Genomic DNA, 17,843 nt, shown 5'->3' with positions numbered 1-17,843 from the left:
TGCTGATTTGGAGAGCGGCCCGCAAAGTGACTTGGGAGATCCCCGCCCACCCAGCAACGTTTTCACCCAGCAAGATAACACAGCAGGGGCTGTATAAGTCACTTTTTCTATATCTAGAGTGATCAGAAATAGCTGTGGCGAGTTTGGGCTTGTTTGATGTTCACATGGTTTCTGCTTCATGTTTGAGTCAGCCCATGGCAGGATGCACTAGGAGCTGCTGTAAAGCTGTGAGGAAAGGCAGGCAGCATTCAAGGAGCTGCCCCCAGTTCTTCTCCTCAGCTTGTATGTTCGGGTCTCGGCCTGTGGGGGCATGGACATTGTCTTCTCAGCAGTCTCTAAAGTGCCTGGCACACGACTGGAACTGTACAGACAGCGAACACTAATATGTGCATTGATGAAATCAGGTGTGTAATGGGGTTGGGGTTGACTCCGAGGTCATGTAGCCCCCCCACCCTACACTCTACTATTCCTCTCCTCTGCTGCCCCAAACCGGTTTGGCACCTTACCCAAGGGGGTACCTCCCAGCCACTGATGTCAGCTAGCAACACTGCCACTGCATACAAAAAAAAAAAAACTGAACTTGGCAAGTCTTTAGGAAAGAAAACCCCAGCAGTACCCCATGGGACTAGAGAACACTTCTCTCTACACTTATTATCTAGCATTGTCTCGAATCCCTGGAAGGCAGGAGACAGACTTCGGGCTATTACACTCAAGTAGCGAAAGACAAGAGAACAAAGCTGGGGAAGGGTGTACGTTTTGTGAGAAGGAAGAAGCTTGATTAATTTTCTATATTGATTTTTGTCTTCAGTGGGCACAAAATAGGCTTTCACGAGTTCCATGATCAAAGGAGACACTCTCAGCAGCTTTCGCTTTTTTCACCAATTCACGCACAAAGAGAGAGGTTGTCGGTCTGTCCCCAGACGATAAGCCATGGACCTCCTCCTACAGCCAGATCCCACTGGCCCCAGGAGCCGCACCTCCTCCTACAGCCAGATCCCACTGGTTCCAGGAGCCGCACCTCCTCCTACAGCCAGATCCCACTGGTTCCAGGAGCCGCACCTCCTCCTACAGCCAGATCCCACTGGTCCCAGGAGCCGCACCTCCTCCTACAGCCAGATCCCACTGGCCCCAGGAGCCGCACCTCCTCCTACAGCCAGATCCCACTGGCCCCAGGAGCCGCACCTCCTCCTACAGCCAGATCCCACTGGCCCCAGGAGCCGCACCTCCTCCTACAGCCAGATCCCACTGGTCCCAGGAGCCGCACCTCCTCCTACAGCCAGATCCCACTGGCCCCAGGAGCCGCACCTCCTCCTACAGCCAGATCCCACTGGCCCCAGGAGCCGCACCTCCTCCTACAGCCAGATTCCACTGGCCCCAGGAGCCGCACCTCCTCCTACAGCCAGATCCCACTGGTCCCAGGAGCCGCACCTCCTCCTACAGCCAGATCCCACTGGCCCCAGGAGCCGCACCTCCTCCTACAACCAGATCCCACTGGCCTGCATGAGCCATGCACCTCCTCATAGAGCCATATCCAGCTGGCCTCACTTAGCTGGGAAGTCCCATTAAACTCACTGGAACTACTCAGTGCGAAAGGGAAGTCGAATCTGACTTCTAGCAACTTCTTACCAGGATTGACTGGAAGAGCTGAAAGGAGCCACCGAGCCAGATGTAGATGTGGGAGTCGATCTTTGTAGATGTGCCATTAAATGTGTTGGCCACGACTAGGAAAGAGTAAGGTCCAACAGTAAAAAATTCCCAGTCATAGGCTCCAGAGGTAGGAATTGTCTGGTTGGCCTCGAAAAGCCCAGTCCTGGGGTTCCACCGATATATGACACTATTGATGTTGTGATTATCCCCTGGGAATGACAGAAAAAGAAGAGGGCGTTAGCAAACAGAATGCAGTTCGGTGATCAAAAGAAATGAGACAGTAACTTGACAGAGACTAGCGAAGGATCAGAAGAAATATACGAAAGGGGGGAAAGCAGCTAAGCTGTCTGTCCCTTAGGGACTAATTTCTTCCCAAGAAGCAAACGAGCAGATGCTACCAATTCAGTTCCTCTCTCAGCCAATGACAGCGTTAACCCAGCAAGGACAACGAGGAGTAAGTAATACCTAAGTGGAAACTTCTCCTGGATATGTGGGAGCAATTCTAACAGTGCCTTGCAGCCCTCTGCCACTCAGTAGGGGTGCAGCTACCGAGTTTGGTGCTTGGGCACCACTGAAATGTTGCACTTCAAAGGGAATGTCCCAGCTACCCCAGGCAGCTGGGGATGTGCCATTCACCCTGGAAAACTGCTGGGTGAGACTGGACCAGTCTTGCTTCCGAGAGACCTGAGGAAATATTGCACAGGAGGGATCAACAGAAGGGACAATCAGTTCCTCTCTGTGCGTGTACAGATATAGACACTACAGCGTAATCCTGCCTGTTCGCACACACACCCTGACTGGGCTCTACCAGCTCTTACATCTAGGGGTGAGGCTACGCTTTGGGTTGGGGTGTGATGGCCAGCTCGCAGAGACGTACTGTGTTAGTTCTCCCTGAGCTAGTGCACTGAAAATAGAACGCAGCCCTGGCAGCATGAGCTGTGGGAAGGACTAATCACCCCACCTGTGTGCCCATCTGAGACCCTAGGCATGTACTTGGGGCAGCTAGACCGTCCTGCAGCTCATGCCAGGCTATCCCTATGCCATGGCACTCCCTAACTGCCTGAATAACTCCTTAGGGCTGAGGGCAGCCAGACATAACACAGAGCAGTCCTGAGTTGCTCTGAGTCATGCAAGGGGCGAGACAAGCCCCATCCTCCTGATGCAAAGTTTGCTTAAAGTGACCTTTGGACTCAACTGTGCTGAGTACCTCTGGGCTGCAGCCGTGGCGCTAGCCCGGTGCGAAAGCAAGAGAACTTCATTCCCAAATACCAAACCTGGTTCCAAAGCCCACCGTGCAGGAGAAAAAGTGATTGGTGCTAGCACTGTGACCAGGCACAGGGGGTGACACACAGGTGTACGCAACGGAGAATGCTGTTTGGCCCAACTGGCTGCCTGCATTGCCAGCTTTCCCTTTCCCAGCAAAACACTTGAGAATAGAGCTCTCTACCCTCCCTTCCATCCTCCTCACCATGCAAAGTAACCTCCTGGGCGGCCTGATTTGGGGGCTTCCATTTCATCTCTCCTCGGTGGAGTTACCCAGCACCTTTCAGCTCCCACCCCCAGGGTCTCCTGGACCATAGTGCTGCCCGAACGTGAGAGTCACTCCAGCCTGCCTTTAGCACACAGCCTAATGCATACTAATGCATGCGCAAGGACTAGAGCTGGTCTGAAAAATTACAGCCCAACAGTGTTCCATCGGCACATGCAGTTCCATCAAAATCTAAACGCGTCACAAAATCACGTCAATTTCACCAACATTTCAACGACAAAGAGAGAGAAAATAGTTCCAGCAATCCCAGTGTTCCGTCTCGGCATTTTCACAATGAAACATTTTCAGTTTTTCCTTTTGAAATGACTTTTTGTTGCAACATTTTTATGTTGTATTATATGATCTATTATAAGAGAAAATAAAAGGTGATCCTTTTGATTTTCATACTGTCATTGAGCTAAAACAAGTCTCTTTCCTGAATTTTCTTTTCCTACAAGTATGTGTGTAATGGTGGGCCCCTAAAAATGCAGGGCTGATAGTTTTCATAGGGCACTGATTACCTACTGTCAATATCTCCGATTCCTTCCTCTTGTGGTTCTATGCCTAATTATTGCACAGCTGGTCACGCGGGATGGCTGGCTGTTTGCTTGATTTACAGTGAGAAGGCTGAAATAAATCTTTCCACTTTATATTTGCAGCAGTGCAGAGATTCAGTCCTTCTCAGGCACACCAGTTTAAACCTGCATTTTTTATCGAATTTTTAATCGCTCATTTTTTTAACTGCAGAGAAGTGGAGTGGTTGTTTGTACCGTTTATTTACTACAGAAGCATAAAAAGAGAAGGTGACAGATATAGAAGAAAAATAGATATCAAGGAGGTTTCAGTTATGGACATGATCATTTCTCAGGGGGAAATGAGTCTTTAAACCAAGATTGAAAGTCTTTCTAATAATATGCTCTAGCTCAACCACGAATATGGGCTGGATGCAGAAATCACTAAGAGCAAGTCTCTGGTCTATGGTGAACAGGAGGTCAGACTACTTGGTCTAGCAGTTCCTTCTGGCCTTCCAACCTATGCATTTATTAACCACCCTCACCCTTTAACAAACCTTGCTCTTTTCTTTGCGGTTGTACCAGTAATAGTAGAGCAATGTGCTTTTCAGACAGATTCAGCTATTTTCATGAAACTGATTAAACCACTGGCTAGTCACTCGTTTTACCGTCGCCAAAGCTCTGAGCGGTACTTGCGGCCCTTTTGTGTTAAATAACTTGAACGCCTCGTGGCTTTATACTAACATTCCCCTCTGGGTGGCAGCACACTGCAACTTCATGGCTAGCCTCAGTGTGTGGAATGAGTCCAAACTCCTGCATCCTGTTAGTGTGGACACAAGCTAGCGCTCAGTGGGAGCTGAAGACCACCAGTGCTCAATCCTGCGAGGTGCTGAGGGTTTGGGACTCAGTCCAGGGGGCTTGGCGTTTGCGAGGCGTGCCACTGAAACCAAGCCCCAGGCCCAATCCCATTGAAGTTTAAAGGTAAGCATGTGTTTAAATGCTTGGCTAGTGGTCAGCACCTCACAGGATCAAGCATGCCCAGCGCTTGAGAAAACTAGCCCTTAGCTGATGATGTTTGGAGACGCAGCTGACACATGGGGAAAAACACGCTGCTCTTAGAGGCCAATGGAGAGGAGATGATGTGACAGCAGCATGAACACTTTGGGGAAATAATGATGTTCACCCCATGCAAGGCCAGCACGAGGTCTGGGCACACGTAAGTCCTATGTAACCCCCATGCTGATGAGTGAAGGGGTGCACAGGCATTACACCTAGAGACGTTCCCCGGGGGAGGAGAATGATTGACAGCTGGAGTCTATCTATGGTAATTATCTGCTCCTGTTACCACAGCACCTGAGCACCTCCTAGTGGGTAACATATGTAGGGCAGGGCTGTTATGCCCACCTTACAGATGGGGAAACCGAGGCCCAGAGAGGCTAAGTGACTCACCCAAAGTCCCACAGGCAGGTTGTGACAGCAGGGAACTGACCCCACATTTCCCACACCCCAGTCTAGGACTCTAACCACTAGACCCTGCGCCTCCCTCGCATCGTGGCCATGATGTGAGGCTTTGAGGATTCCAGCTGCGAAGCAGAGGTTTCCCCTGGAAATGAAACGGCTCCCAAGGTCTCCTCCCACTCCTTGCTGACGTCCCCAATTCCCCATTACAAACACAGGATTCATCGCTCAGATTCACCAGCCCATATTTGCTAGTTCTAGGTTTTCCGTAGGCAACTGTTGTCTTTACTCCTGCGGCCGACAGAGCCTGTAGACTCCAGGGTTGGGGGGCTCTCTCTCCCCTGGCAGGTGTCTCTTACTGGCCTTGCCTGGCGGTCAGATACAGCGTACAGAACTGTGGCTACAGCACTCAGTGGAAGACCTGACTTCTATTCCTGGCTCTGCCAAGAAGACCAGGCAAGGAACATCATTTCTCTGGGCCTTGGTTTCCCCACCCTTAAAATGGGAAGAATGATACCGACTTCCTTTGTAAAGCACTTTGGGACCTACTGATGAAAAGTGCTGTATAAAGCCTAGCGAGCTATTACGGGAGATGCAGACTGTGTAAGAGGAAAGGTACTTTCAGAGATTATTTTAACCCATTGGGAAACCAAGTGTGTTTTCACTGCTCCCCAGTAGAAGTACTATCTCTTTAAAACTCTTCTGACGAGCCTTTAGGAATGATGCCACGTAATGCAGCCCATCCATCGAAACCATTGCAATATCCCTCCTGGCAGAACAAACCTCAGATGGGGGTGGTAGGTGAGCTATTAAGGAGGATATCACAATGCCCAGCCAGCTTGTATGGGGGTATCCAAATCCCCATCACTAGAGCATCACAGCTGGTGGTACACAAACGCCGGTGTGAACACATGGAATGAAGTCAGGCCAGCATGGTATGCTCATGGTTACTCCACAGAGGATGGGGTTGTGGGCGGGGCAGATGCAAACACACTCTAATGAAGAAATGGCTCATGACTCTCAGTCCAAGCAGTCAATACAAGCAACAGTTAGTCAACTACTCAAGAGTATGTAGCAAGAACATATATGTACTCTGGAGAATGTTACAAGGTAGCCTCTGTGCTCCCGATGGTTGCCCTAACTTGAGAGTTCAAGGGACACTTTTCTCTCAGGATGAGATGTGGCCAGGCTGACGGTGCCCTTTTGATGCAGATACTTCACAGTCATTAACGTCTGACAGATCAGCAGAAGGAGCATCTTTAAAGGGCTGGTGTTTGTAAGGGTCTTCTGGGTGCAGCAAAACACGATTTGGCTAACTCAACAGGAGAAAGACGCTGGTTTCTTCGCCGGCCTGGTGTTTCAAAGTCCCACTTGTACACTATCCGCTTTCTCCAGCGTGAAGCAGGAACGCATGTCAAGGACCGCAGTGAGGCAACTGGGATTGTGCCTCAGTATGGAACTGTGACAAACAGGAGGATTAGTGAGAAGCAACAACTGCTGGGTCATTAGCGAGGAGTTTTGTCAGAGTCCCTCTGAAGTGGAATCCTTCACTTTAATGGTGAGAAGGGAAATTGTAACTCAGATGTATCATTTCATATCTACAGCCACACCGGGGTAAGAGGGAGAAGGATCTCTACAAGGCAGAGACGCTGTTCCAGTGATGGGCTAGAAGTGGGCTGTGATGGAAGAGGTCACCTATGAATGACAGGGGATTGGGATCTCTTTGACCTAACAACCAGGGGAGCTCTGTGTGTGGATGGCCGGCGGGATTGGAAATTTCCCACGGGGTAAAATGGATCATTGTACACCCTTCCTCCCAGCAATGACCACATTTCTTCCCATCACCACAGTTTGTTTGCTAACCGAAAATCGCACCACCTTCTAGGAGGTGTTAGGGAGACTCATGGTTAGCGGTTAAAGCACTGGAGCTGGGAGATCTGGTGTCTATTTCTAAGCAACTTGCTTGTTGTGTGATTGTGGGCAAGACTCTTAATCATACTGTGCCTCAGTTTCCCCACCTCAGTAAGATGCAGACAATATTTTTCTCTCTCTGAGTGGTTTAATAATTTCTGCAGAGTACTTTGCTATCTGTAGGTGGAAGGGGTAAGAAGGTTCTGCAGGTAAAAGAGAGGATGTCCAATGCCCTTCATTTACATTAGCGGGGTCAGGCTAATCCATGACAAGGATCAGTCTCTGCTGATTCCAGTAGCTACTGTTACATCTTCTTCCGTACCCTTTCTCCTGACAAACAAATGGAAATGAATCAAATATCCAGTCAAAACAGTGCCCCCAAAGCAGGGCTAGCTCCTGCCTTTGCTACAGACAGCACGCTGAGAATACAAAAGGCTACTGTTTAAAACTTTACTAGGCATCAGCCTTACCAGATACAACAGCGTTTTCCCAGGGTTTGCATTTTATGGGTGATATCCTTGCACTACTGAGGTCACTGGCAGAACTCCCATTGATGGCACTGGGGCCAGGATCCCACCCCATGTTCCTGCTATGGAGGTGCCTGCACAATAACGGGGCGCTTAACGACACCATGAGGTTGGTCCAGAACATCCCCACTCTGAAACGGGGCGTTACAGGCAGGATGGGTCCCCGAGTCCTCCTTCAACAGGTCCCAGATGGCTGTATCCCACTAAACCTCCTGCACTCAGCACCTACCGACCGAGCACTGCCAGGAAGAATAAGGGCAAGGTACCTTCTCGGTGGTTGGCAACCGCGAGGAAGGCCTCTCCCTCAATGTCAAAGGCCTCCCAGTCCCTAGCGCTGTGCGTGGCGATCCGCTGGTACGGGAAGAATTTCTCTGTTCTGTGGCTCCACTTGTAAATTACAGAGAACTCCTGACCCCTTTCATTCTGCTCAAAATTAGCCACTGCTAGGAAGATCTGAAAAATAACAAGCCAGGACATCTCAGTTTCTCCCCTCACAGGGAATGATCAAGCGCAGGTGCAGTGAAAATGGGGCACGCTTTGGAACGGAGTGCTGGGTGCGGCACATGGGCACGTCCCACTGGGTCACGGCAGGGCCAGGCAGCAGGGCTGCTATTGCTCTCTGGAAGGGCTGAAGGACAGTGCAGCTAAAGTGCACCCCCTGCTGGCCACACAGAGCAGCTCTCTCTTCCCCTCCCCGTCCCTGCATCAGAGGGGAGGGACAGGGAGGAGAGGCATGGAGGGAAAGGGCGGAAGAGAACGGACAGAGGGGAAAGGGCATTTGGGCCCTTTTAAAGACTCTACCAAGGCTGCTTTGTGCCCCAACAGGGCTCTGTGGCACCAGCTGGAGGCATTCTGAGTCGGCCTAGTCTCCGTCTGCCCACCTTTCCTTCCAGGTCCGTGAGCCAGGGCTCAGACTGGCCCTTGTCAATGATATCTTCGATGTCTATTGCGTCCACAGGGGAAGAGGGGAAGTGAGTTCTCCTGGTTAACAGTTACCACCGTATCGCTCTGAAGGACACCCCAAATTCCTTGCAAGGTGAGGCTGCTCTGCAGAGCTCTACTGGGTAACAGAAGAGCCCCCTCCACCTGGACCCCAAATTCAAAGAAAGTTTTTTTCTGAGGTTCAGAAAAGCAATGTTAACTGGTTTCCCCCACCTCTGAATCTGCAGCTTCTAGCTTGACCAATTAGACCCATGGCATCTGGTGCTAGCTCAGATAAGCATCCCTTCATTTTGGCACTCCCCTTAGCTAATATCCAACTCCAAGCTGTCTGAGGTTAGCTTTACAAAACCAGGCAAACCCATGGAGCTCGTGCAAACGCTCAGCATTGCCACCAGCATCCTGGCCTGCATAGCACAGCTCCGATGCTTGCACATGCATCCACACTCAATACATGAGTGTTTGTGTGAATCACCAGCAGTGGGGTGCCTATGAATATGTCTGCCACAACACCCACAGTCAGAGGAAGCTTGTACCGCACTGGCTTTATGTAAAGGATTTTCTGTGGTGCTCACAGAGCACCCCATACACGTTACTGAATTTATGCTCACAGCACCTGGGCAAAGAGCAGTGAGGGCACATAATAAACTCATTCTGTTTTATTCCAGACCTCAGGGACTAACCACTGACTGTCCCCAGGACGAGAATGCACCCCCCACAGGAAAGTGATATTATTCCCATCGGAAAATGAGGCATAAAGGAACGTCACACAAGGTGTCTTGGGGTAGAGCCGGGCACCTAATGTATATCTCCTGAGTCCATCTTTGGTGGTCACCACCTCAGCCATAACACAGCTAGTTAACAATCCCACAAAAGCATTACAGAAACTCTGCTCCGCCGGTTCTTGATTGCTCAGAAAACACTCTGCCATGACAGCTATTTGCCTAGCTAGCTACAGACCTCGCTATATTTCCTAGGATGGAGAAGACCAGCTTTCTAGTAGGGCTGGGCAAACTTTTTCCATTGAAACCTTTTTCCCCTCCAAGGGAAAATTGGATTTTTCATTCAATAAATTTTTTCTACAGAAAGTGTGTGTTTTTCCAGGATATTTTCGACTTTTGGTCAGAAAACTGAAAAATTGTCAGCCAAAAACCATATGTCTTTCCAGTTTTTGGCCTAATATTTTCCCATTTTCAGCAGTATTCGGCCAACATTTGTGGTTTTACAATTAAAAGTATTAAAGGTAGAGCTGGGTAGAAACAGTTTTCCTGCCCCACAAATATTTTTGACATTTCAAAACATTTCTTGGTCAATGCTGAGAGGAACCCGAGACCTTTTGAAAATTTTTGCATGAAACTATAGGGAGGATTTCTAGTTAACATTCTCAGACTCTCCTGTTGGGAGTTCTTCCACTTCATACAAACAATTAAATGTACTTTGGGCTAGAGAGACTGACTCTGTAGCCTGGTGGTTAGGGTCTGGGGATATGTGACACCTGGGATCAAGCTCCTGCTCTACTGAATACTTAATTATTTATACAAAGCCGAACAACTCTTCCAGAAGAGCTTGTGAGCAATCTGCCTCACAACAGCCAGATGGACAGGGCATTCACCAGAGATGTGGGAGACCTGGGTCCAAGTTCTTTCTCCAAATGAGGCTGAGCAGCGATCTGACCCTTGGGGGTAGCTATGCTGAAATCCTCTCCCCCGCTACCTCCTCAGATGGTCCTTCTGGGTCACTTTAGATTTAGTCCTGGGCCCCAGCTGGATCCTGTACACTTGATTTATTTGGGTGAGCACTGTACGGTCGCTGCCAAGGTTCACTCAGCTTAGGGCTCCTACCCTTCTTTCGTCTGGGATTGTCAAACCAGTTTCCCTATATGACCCTTACATCCTATAGCCCTTTCACTCTGGTAAAGGAGATCCTCACATTTTCCCTAGCAAAGGGGTGAACTTTTTCAGTTTTGCATTGTAGGGTTTCTACATGCTCCAAATGGTTGAAATCCCTTTGTTCCTCTCCAGGGAAGAGCTTTGCTGAGGTTCTCAGCTCCTGCCCAAACGCGAGGAGTACTGGGGTACACTGTGCACTCTCATTGACAGCCATTCTATAAGCTATCAAAAGGAATTAAATGTGCTGGTCCAAGTCCCTTTGGTGCTGTTCCACACAGGGAACCAGCTGAACGCCCCCCACCCCCCCCGAGTCCTACTGACCCTTTCCACCATCCCGTCAGACTGGGGCTGAGCTGGGGTTTGGTGGAATCCCAGAATCTCGCAAGCCTGTTGAAACATATTGGATTCAAAGCCTTGATCTATGTATAATTCAGCTGGGACCCCAAATCTGGTGAAACATACGTTCACTGAGGCCCATGTCACAGCTTCTTGAGCCCATATTAGATAAGCCTCAGGCCATAGCTAACAGCAAATGTTGATTGCCAGACTCTGGCTCAGGCAAGAGCCCAAGAACATCAATAGCAAAGTGCTTCACTGGTGCCCCCACACGAGACTGCTGTAAAGTGGCTCTCCTAGTCATAGGAGGCCCCTTCTCTGCAATGCAAGCAACACATTCCTGCACCAGCTTTCTATATCTGTTTTCAATGTATCTGGCACAACCAGCTGGCACCTGTACCTATCACTCACTGGCTTCCCCCATCTCCGACCTATAGGATACTCAATCTTTGAACTCCAAGCTTCCCCACTGTGACCAGAAAGCTTTTACTGTGGCCTTGTCAGGGGACACTACATCCAGGGTTTTTTTTTGGTTTTCCAATCACACGCTATCCTGACATCAGGATCCTCTGTGGGAAGTTTGTAGTTGCTCTGGGGTCCATTCCTGAAACCCCACCCCCACTGTTCCCCTGAATGAACCAGGACCATGGGGACTTCTGCGAATTAGAGGAAGAGAGGCGTATCCATTCCCTTGAGCAGCCAATTCCTTGCTCTCCTGCTTGGGGCAGGGTTTGCAATTAGCTTCCCAACAAGACCATCCAAACAAGGCATCACAGTTACCATGGCCTGTGTGTCACTGTGAAATCACAGCACTGTAGTTTCTCCAACCCTCTGGCAAGCTACCCCTCAGGATTTCTGAATCGAAAGAGCCATTGCAGGGAAGCATGGTCTGTCTTGACCATAAAGAACTCCCATCTCAGATAGGGATGAAAATGTTCTGTAGATCTAACCACTGCCAGGAGTTCCTTTTGAGTGCTACAATAATTTCTTTCCAGAGAGCTTAGATGTTTGCTGTAATAAGCCATTACCCGCTCACGTCCCTTGTGTTCTTGTGTCAATACTGGCCCCAAACCATAAGCACCAGCATCTGTGTCCAATTTGAAAGAGGTTTTGAAACATGGACAGGCCAAGACAGGATTAGTCACCAGAGCCTTTTTCAACTCAGAAAATGATACATCACACTCTGCTGATCACGGAAACGGTTTCCCCCGTCTCACCTGGTCTATGCAGTGGGCTTGCAATATTGGCAAACCCACAAATAAACCCAGTGGAACAGGAGCAGAGCCCTGCAAATCTCTGTGCAAACGTGTGTTCAGGGAGTTGGCCAGATCTGTACAGCCTCAGATTTCTTTTCGTCAAGGGAATTCCCCCTCCCTGGTTGTGTGCCCAGGGCAGATTACCTCTATGAGCAAAAACTCACATTTCATTTTCAGACTGGCAGTCATCAGTTTAGCACAGCCCAGCTGTAGATGTATGAGTTCCCACTGGAATGCTTTAGCATGCATAATTATATCATTTAGGTATAACAGACAGGCTGAGAGGGGTATGCCATGTAACACCTTCTCCATGGGCCTCTCAAATGCATCTGGTTTATTGCACAGGCTGCAAGCCACCACCCTGAGGCCTTGTCCTGCTGTGAAAGCAGTCTTTGCCCTATCCTTTGGGGTCACTTGCCAATACCCACTTTTCAGGTCCACTGTGAAATCCAGACTGAACCTGCTACAGCATCCAGAGCATCATCCATTCATGGTAATGGAGAAGAATCCCTTAAAGTGACTTCATTTCATTTTCTATAATCCACACAGATTCTGGTGCTTCCACCATTTTTCTTAACCAGCACCACAGGTGAGGCCCTAGGGCTGGCTGAAGGTTCACTTGTGCCTCCCTGATACATTTCAGCGACGGCCTGTAGTGCCTCTTCCCTTTTTTGCTGCCGGTGACCGGTGAGGTGGATGGTTAACGGGTTAGTTTCCCACAGCATCAGTCCTGGGCCGGACCAGTGCAGTACAGCCTGTATCTCTGTTGGGACAGGAGAGAAGCGTCCTGATTCCTGACCTGAATGTCTCCTGCACTCTTCTGCTTTTCTTCATTTAAATGTACAGCACTGTGCTGCAGCAAGTCCAATAGAAACTCGGGGAGCTCACCTTTCCCTACTTCCCTCTTATAGTTTTCCTCTGTACTGATATTTACCAAATCCACTGATTCACATTTTGCAACCATAGTTCCCTTTGTAATATTTGCTGCTTATCAGAGACATTCAGCAAACAGGGATCCTTTCCTGATTCGAAGCCATAAAAAGCTTTAGCAGCTAAGATTCCCCTGGGACCCTGGGTCTCAGAACAGTTTCAATCACTCCCCATCGTTCCCTTGCTGGAAAGCTATCACAGCACATAGCTGATATAGTGTCTGTCCCCAGGGGCAGAAGAACACATTCACTGCACACAAGTGCCTACAAACCATTGGTCTCACCTGGGCTACATATTTAAAAGGAATTTCCACAGACTGAAGTTGGAGGACACTTTTCCTGGCACTGATTACACAGTTATTAGTCAAAATGACAAGCAAATTATTGTCTCATCCACCATTTCAGCCTCCCAGACTTCTTGTTTGAATTCCATAGGACCAATATTCAAACCCAATTTTCCCAAATTTTGGATGGGTGTCACTGTATCCATTTGGAACCAATTAGGTGCTTCTATTTTGGATTCCCTAGCCTTTTTCGCACAGCTGGTCAAATAACTAAGGGCTTGTCTACACTTTAAACCGTGCAGCTGCACTGCTGTAGCACTTCAGCGTAGACACTCCTGACAGCATCAGTGGGAATACTCCCATCAGTGTAGGTAATCCACTTCCCCACAAGGCCACAGCTAGGTTGATGGAAGAATTCTCCAGTTGCCCTAGCACTGTCTACCGAGCGTTAGATTGGCTTAACTATGGGCATGGCTACACTTGCAGATGTAGAGCGCTTTGAGTTAAACCAGCCCTCGTAGAGCGCAGCAGGGAAAGCACCGCAGTTTGTCCACACTGACAACTTCAAGCGCACTGGCGTGGCCACATTTGCGGCACTTGCAGTGGTGCATTATGGGCAGCTATCCCAGCATGCAAGTGGCTGCAATGTGCTTTTCAAATGGGGGGGGTGGAGTGCGACAGGGAGTGTGTTGTGTGTATGTGGGGGGGAAGAAAGTGGGTTTTTGGGGGGCTGAGAACATGTCAGCATGATGTCTTGTAAGCTCAGACAGCAGCAGATCCCCCTCGCCCTCACACTCCTCTCTCTCTCACAGCATTCCACACTAATGGTTGCTTTGTCCCGGAGCAGATAAGCAGCCGGCTGTCAGAAACGGAGCTTTCAAAGGGCATTTCCACATTCCTACAGCCGATTCCAAACAATGACAAGAGTGGCCACTTGACTTAAGGGGATTAGGGGACGTTTCCGGAGGCGGATCAGAGTGCAGTAAAGAAACACCTCGTTCACACTGGTGCCGCGGCACTCCAGCAGGGGCACAGCAAACGCTATTCCACTCACCGAGGTGGAGTACCAGCAGCGCTGTAGCCGCAGAGTCAGAGCGCTCTACATGCCTTGCCAGTGTGGATGGGTAGTGAGCTAGTGCACCCGGGGCTCCTTTATTGCACTGTAACTCGTAAGTGTAGCCAAGCCCTATGTCGCTCACGGGTGTGGCTTTTTCACACCCCTAAGCAACGTAGCTGTGTCGACCTAACTTTTGAGTGAAGGCCAGGCCTGAGACACAAGGTGGGTGAGGTAATATCTTTTATTGGACCAACTTGTGTTAGTGAAAGAGACAAACTTTCCAACTTACACAGAGTTCTTCATCAGGTCTAACAACTGTTATGTTTGAGCCTGTGTCAACTATTCCAATACACAGGATACATCCTATTACACATTCAATAGCTAAACCCCCAATATTGCGCTTTAGCTGCCCAGATCTGTGGGTCTGATCCTTGTACCTCCCCCAAACTTTGCCCCTTCAGCTTGGTGTTCCCCATTTCCCAAACTAGGAAAGAGGTTTCATTAGACACCTGTGACAGTTGGTCTTGGCCTGCCTTAAATTTATTACAATCTTTTTGTGGCCAGTTTTGTCACAGTATCAGTGTTTAACTAAACTGTTTCCTTTAGTTTGTGCATTATTGCCAATTTCCTTTGTTTTACAAGCCAAATGTATCATTTTTTCTAATCATTCAAAAGTGTCATGAGCCAGATTAGCATCCCCTCTTTTATCACTCATATTAGACACAGCTGCACTTACCAGGCTCAGAGAGATCAACTTCCAACTTCCTCACGCCTGGCTGCTTTTTCTTCTGGTGCATTGCTGCAAAAAAAGAGAGTCTAGCTCGGTGGCAAATTCCACAGCCTCTTGGAGCGTTTGTGGCCTCCTTCCACCGATCTTGATCTGCAGATCCAACTCTAGCTGCGCACTTATACATTGTTTATCCTGGACGGCCACATTGGTATCTGGGTATGCCAGGAACACAAGTCTGTGCAGATCCTCTGCTGGTTCTGGTGAAGTTTCTTCTTTCCCTTTTCTCCGAGCTCTTAGCTGTGCCCTGGCTAGTGCAGGCTATATCTACACTTCAACAGCTAGAGTGCCTCTGTAGGGCTTCAGTGTAGATCAGTGGCTTTCAACCGATTTACCAATGTGGGCCGCATCTGCAGCCCACAATGTGTCATCTACCTGTTTGGGCCTGAGGATGTCACATAGGCCGCAGCTCTGTGCTGAATGGGACGCAAGTTGATAACCGCTGGTGTAGATACTATGTATGCTGATGGGAGGGGTTCTCCCATTGCTGTAGGTATCCACCTCCCTGAGAGGATGGAAAAATTTTTCATCAAGCCAGGTCTGTCTACACCAGGTGTTTTGGTCAGCACATCTGTGTCCCTCTGGGGTGTGGATTTTTCACCCCTCTGAGAGATGTAGCTATGCCGATGTAAGTTCCCAGTTTAGCCAAGGCCTAAGTTACATGGGTAGCTCCAAACCACATTTCAAAGGTTTGTCCTGGGTCTGGATAACTTAATCTCTTTTCTGGCGGTAAGTTATGCAGCACTATCAGAGCTGGACCACCCAAGATGGCTGCTAATCATCGCCCTCCTTCTGTCCCTCTTCCCAGCCATTCATTTGAGCTACAGTGTTGAATTGAGCCAAATAAACCTCCAACAGTTTTTTAAAAAAAGGAGTACTTGTGGCATGTTAGAGACTTACAAATTTATTTGAGCATAAGCTTTCATGAGCTACAGCCCACTTCATTGGATGTTTGAGCTGGGACAAAGTTACTTGAGCTGGGACAGACTGACTGCTCCCCTCTGGTCCTCTGCGCGTTACAAACAGGGTAGCAAACTGTTGTAAATGTCCCCTGGCTGGCCCAATTCATCATTTAGGCAACTGCCTTCTGCTATGGTCAATGCCCCTTTGATTTCCTTCGGGGGGGCTGAACTGCTGCAACTCATCAGAGTAAGCAAGTTCCAGATAGGCCAAAGCTTGTCTAGGTCTACATTATCTCCTGGCAGAATCTCTGGTCTGTGGCAGTCAGGTTGTTGGTCAACCCCATTCCAGCCTGGGTGTCGCAGCTGGGTTTCCCAATCCGTCTGAGCACTTGGTAGTTGCTGATCCAGAAGGGATCTCCTCTCAGCATGCACGTCACCTCTGAGCCCTTTCTGGGTAACCTCCAGCTCTCGCTTTAGATCCTGCTTTAGGTCTTGTTTTAATTCGTGCTGGGAATTTTTGTTTTCTGGAAGTACTCCATTATTTGTTACATCTTGGTTCAACAGGAACAGCAGCTCACAATCTTTCTAGTCTCCTTGGAAACTTGGTCTCACTCCTGCACATGTGCTGCCCCTCTTTGATCCAAGCAGTTAGTCAAAGCTGGAAGGATACATTGATAGAGGCTGCTATTTTCTTTGCTGACATCTTGTTTAGTTGTAAGGAACATACAAAGTCCAGCTCCTCCAAATACAGAAGGACCAAGAACAAAGGGAGAAGTTTCTTAGCTCACAGGCACAAACCTCTTTAACCAACAGACCCACAAGGCCTCTCTAGCTTTGCCAGTGATTTTAGGCTCCCTGAAGGGAGAACCATGCCAGCGTTGCTTCCCACGGGGCCCTGGGCTGCGATATGTGGAGAGGGAAGGAACAGGTCCCCCTCACACGGCCACTTAAGGGCTGTTGCCCAGATGCAGGTGGAGAGCCAAAGATTCCAGATTAGGGTCAGGGACCAGCCCCTCTACTGCCCTAACAGAGAGCAAGGGGATGGAAATTGAGTGTGCTACCTGCTAGGCTGCCTGGCTCTCCAAGCACCCTATCACAAAGCCTACAAATGACAGGCATCTGATCTGGCAGGTCATAAAGCTTAAAGGGACTGCAATTTTATTTTTAACTGAACTTTGCTACAGAGTGAAGAAAAAAATAGCTTCCAGCAAAACTCACAAATGCATCGAGTGCATGGGCCTCTCACAGCAGGGTTGTTTAGAGTGAGCAGCCACTCAAAGGCACGCAACAGGGGATTCTGTTTCATCCTGCAGCAAGGATGGATTTAGGAAGAGAAAAATAATTGCTTGTGTGCAATCTGTACGCGAACACATCCCTGATGAGATTGCTGTTGGAGTAGATAAATGCCGGGGACCAGCAACCTTGGCTGTTTTCTTTTAACAAAAGCTGTTATTTCTACTGTTAGAATACCTCCCATTGCAAAGACGACTTATGAGGAGAGGCTGAGGGACCTGGGGTTATTTAGTCTGCAGAAGAGAAGAGTGAGGGGGGATTTGATAGCAGCCTTCAACTACCTGAAGGGGGGGTCCACAGAGGATGGAGCTCAGCTGTTCTCAGTGGTGGCAAATGACAGAACAAGAAGCAATGGTCTCAAGTTGCAGTGGGGGAGGTGAAGGTTGGATATTAGGAAACACTATTTCACTAGGAGGGTGGTGAAGCACTGGAATGGGTTACCTAGGGAGGTGGTGGAATCTCCATCCTTAGAGGTTTTTAAGGCCCGGCTTGACAAAGCCCTGGCTGGGATGATTTAGTTGGTGTTGGTCCTGCTTTGAGCAGGGGATTGGACTAGATGACCTCCTGAGGTCTCTTCCAACCCTAATC

General features: G+C 49.0%; 1 protein-coding gene across 1 annotated transcript in view; it reads right to left on the bottom strand.

Moving 5' to 3' along the window:
* Positions 1–17,843, bottom strand: part of TSPEAR (thrombospondin type laminin G domain and EAR repeats) — an 82,418-nt gene that overhangs the window by 9,219 nt on the left and 55,356 nt on the right. Inside the window, exons 8-9 of the mRNA XM_077826996.1 lie at positions 7,850–8,036; positions 1,627–1,856 (exon numbers count right to left, since the gene is read on the bottom strand). Of these exons, the coding sequence (XP_077683122.1) occupies positions 1,627–1,856; positions 7,850–8,036 (417 nt within the window). The remainder of the gene's footprint in view (positions 1–1,626; positions 1,857–7,849; positions 8,037–17,843) is intronic.

The sequence above is a fragment of the Eretmochelys imbricata genome, chromosome 9 (assembly GCF_965152235.1).
Source record: "Eretmochelys imbricata isolate rEreImb1 chromosome 9, rEreImb1.hap1, whole genome shotgun sequence".
NCBI lineage: Eukaryota > Metazoa > Chordata > Testudines > Cheloniidae > Eretmochelys > Eretmochelys imbricata.
This window is presented reverse-complemented; position numbering and strand designations above follow the sequence as displayed.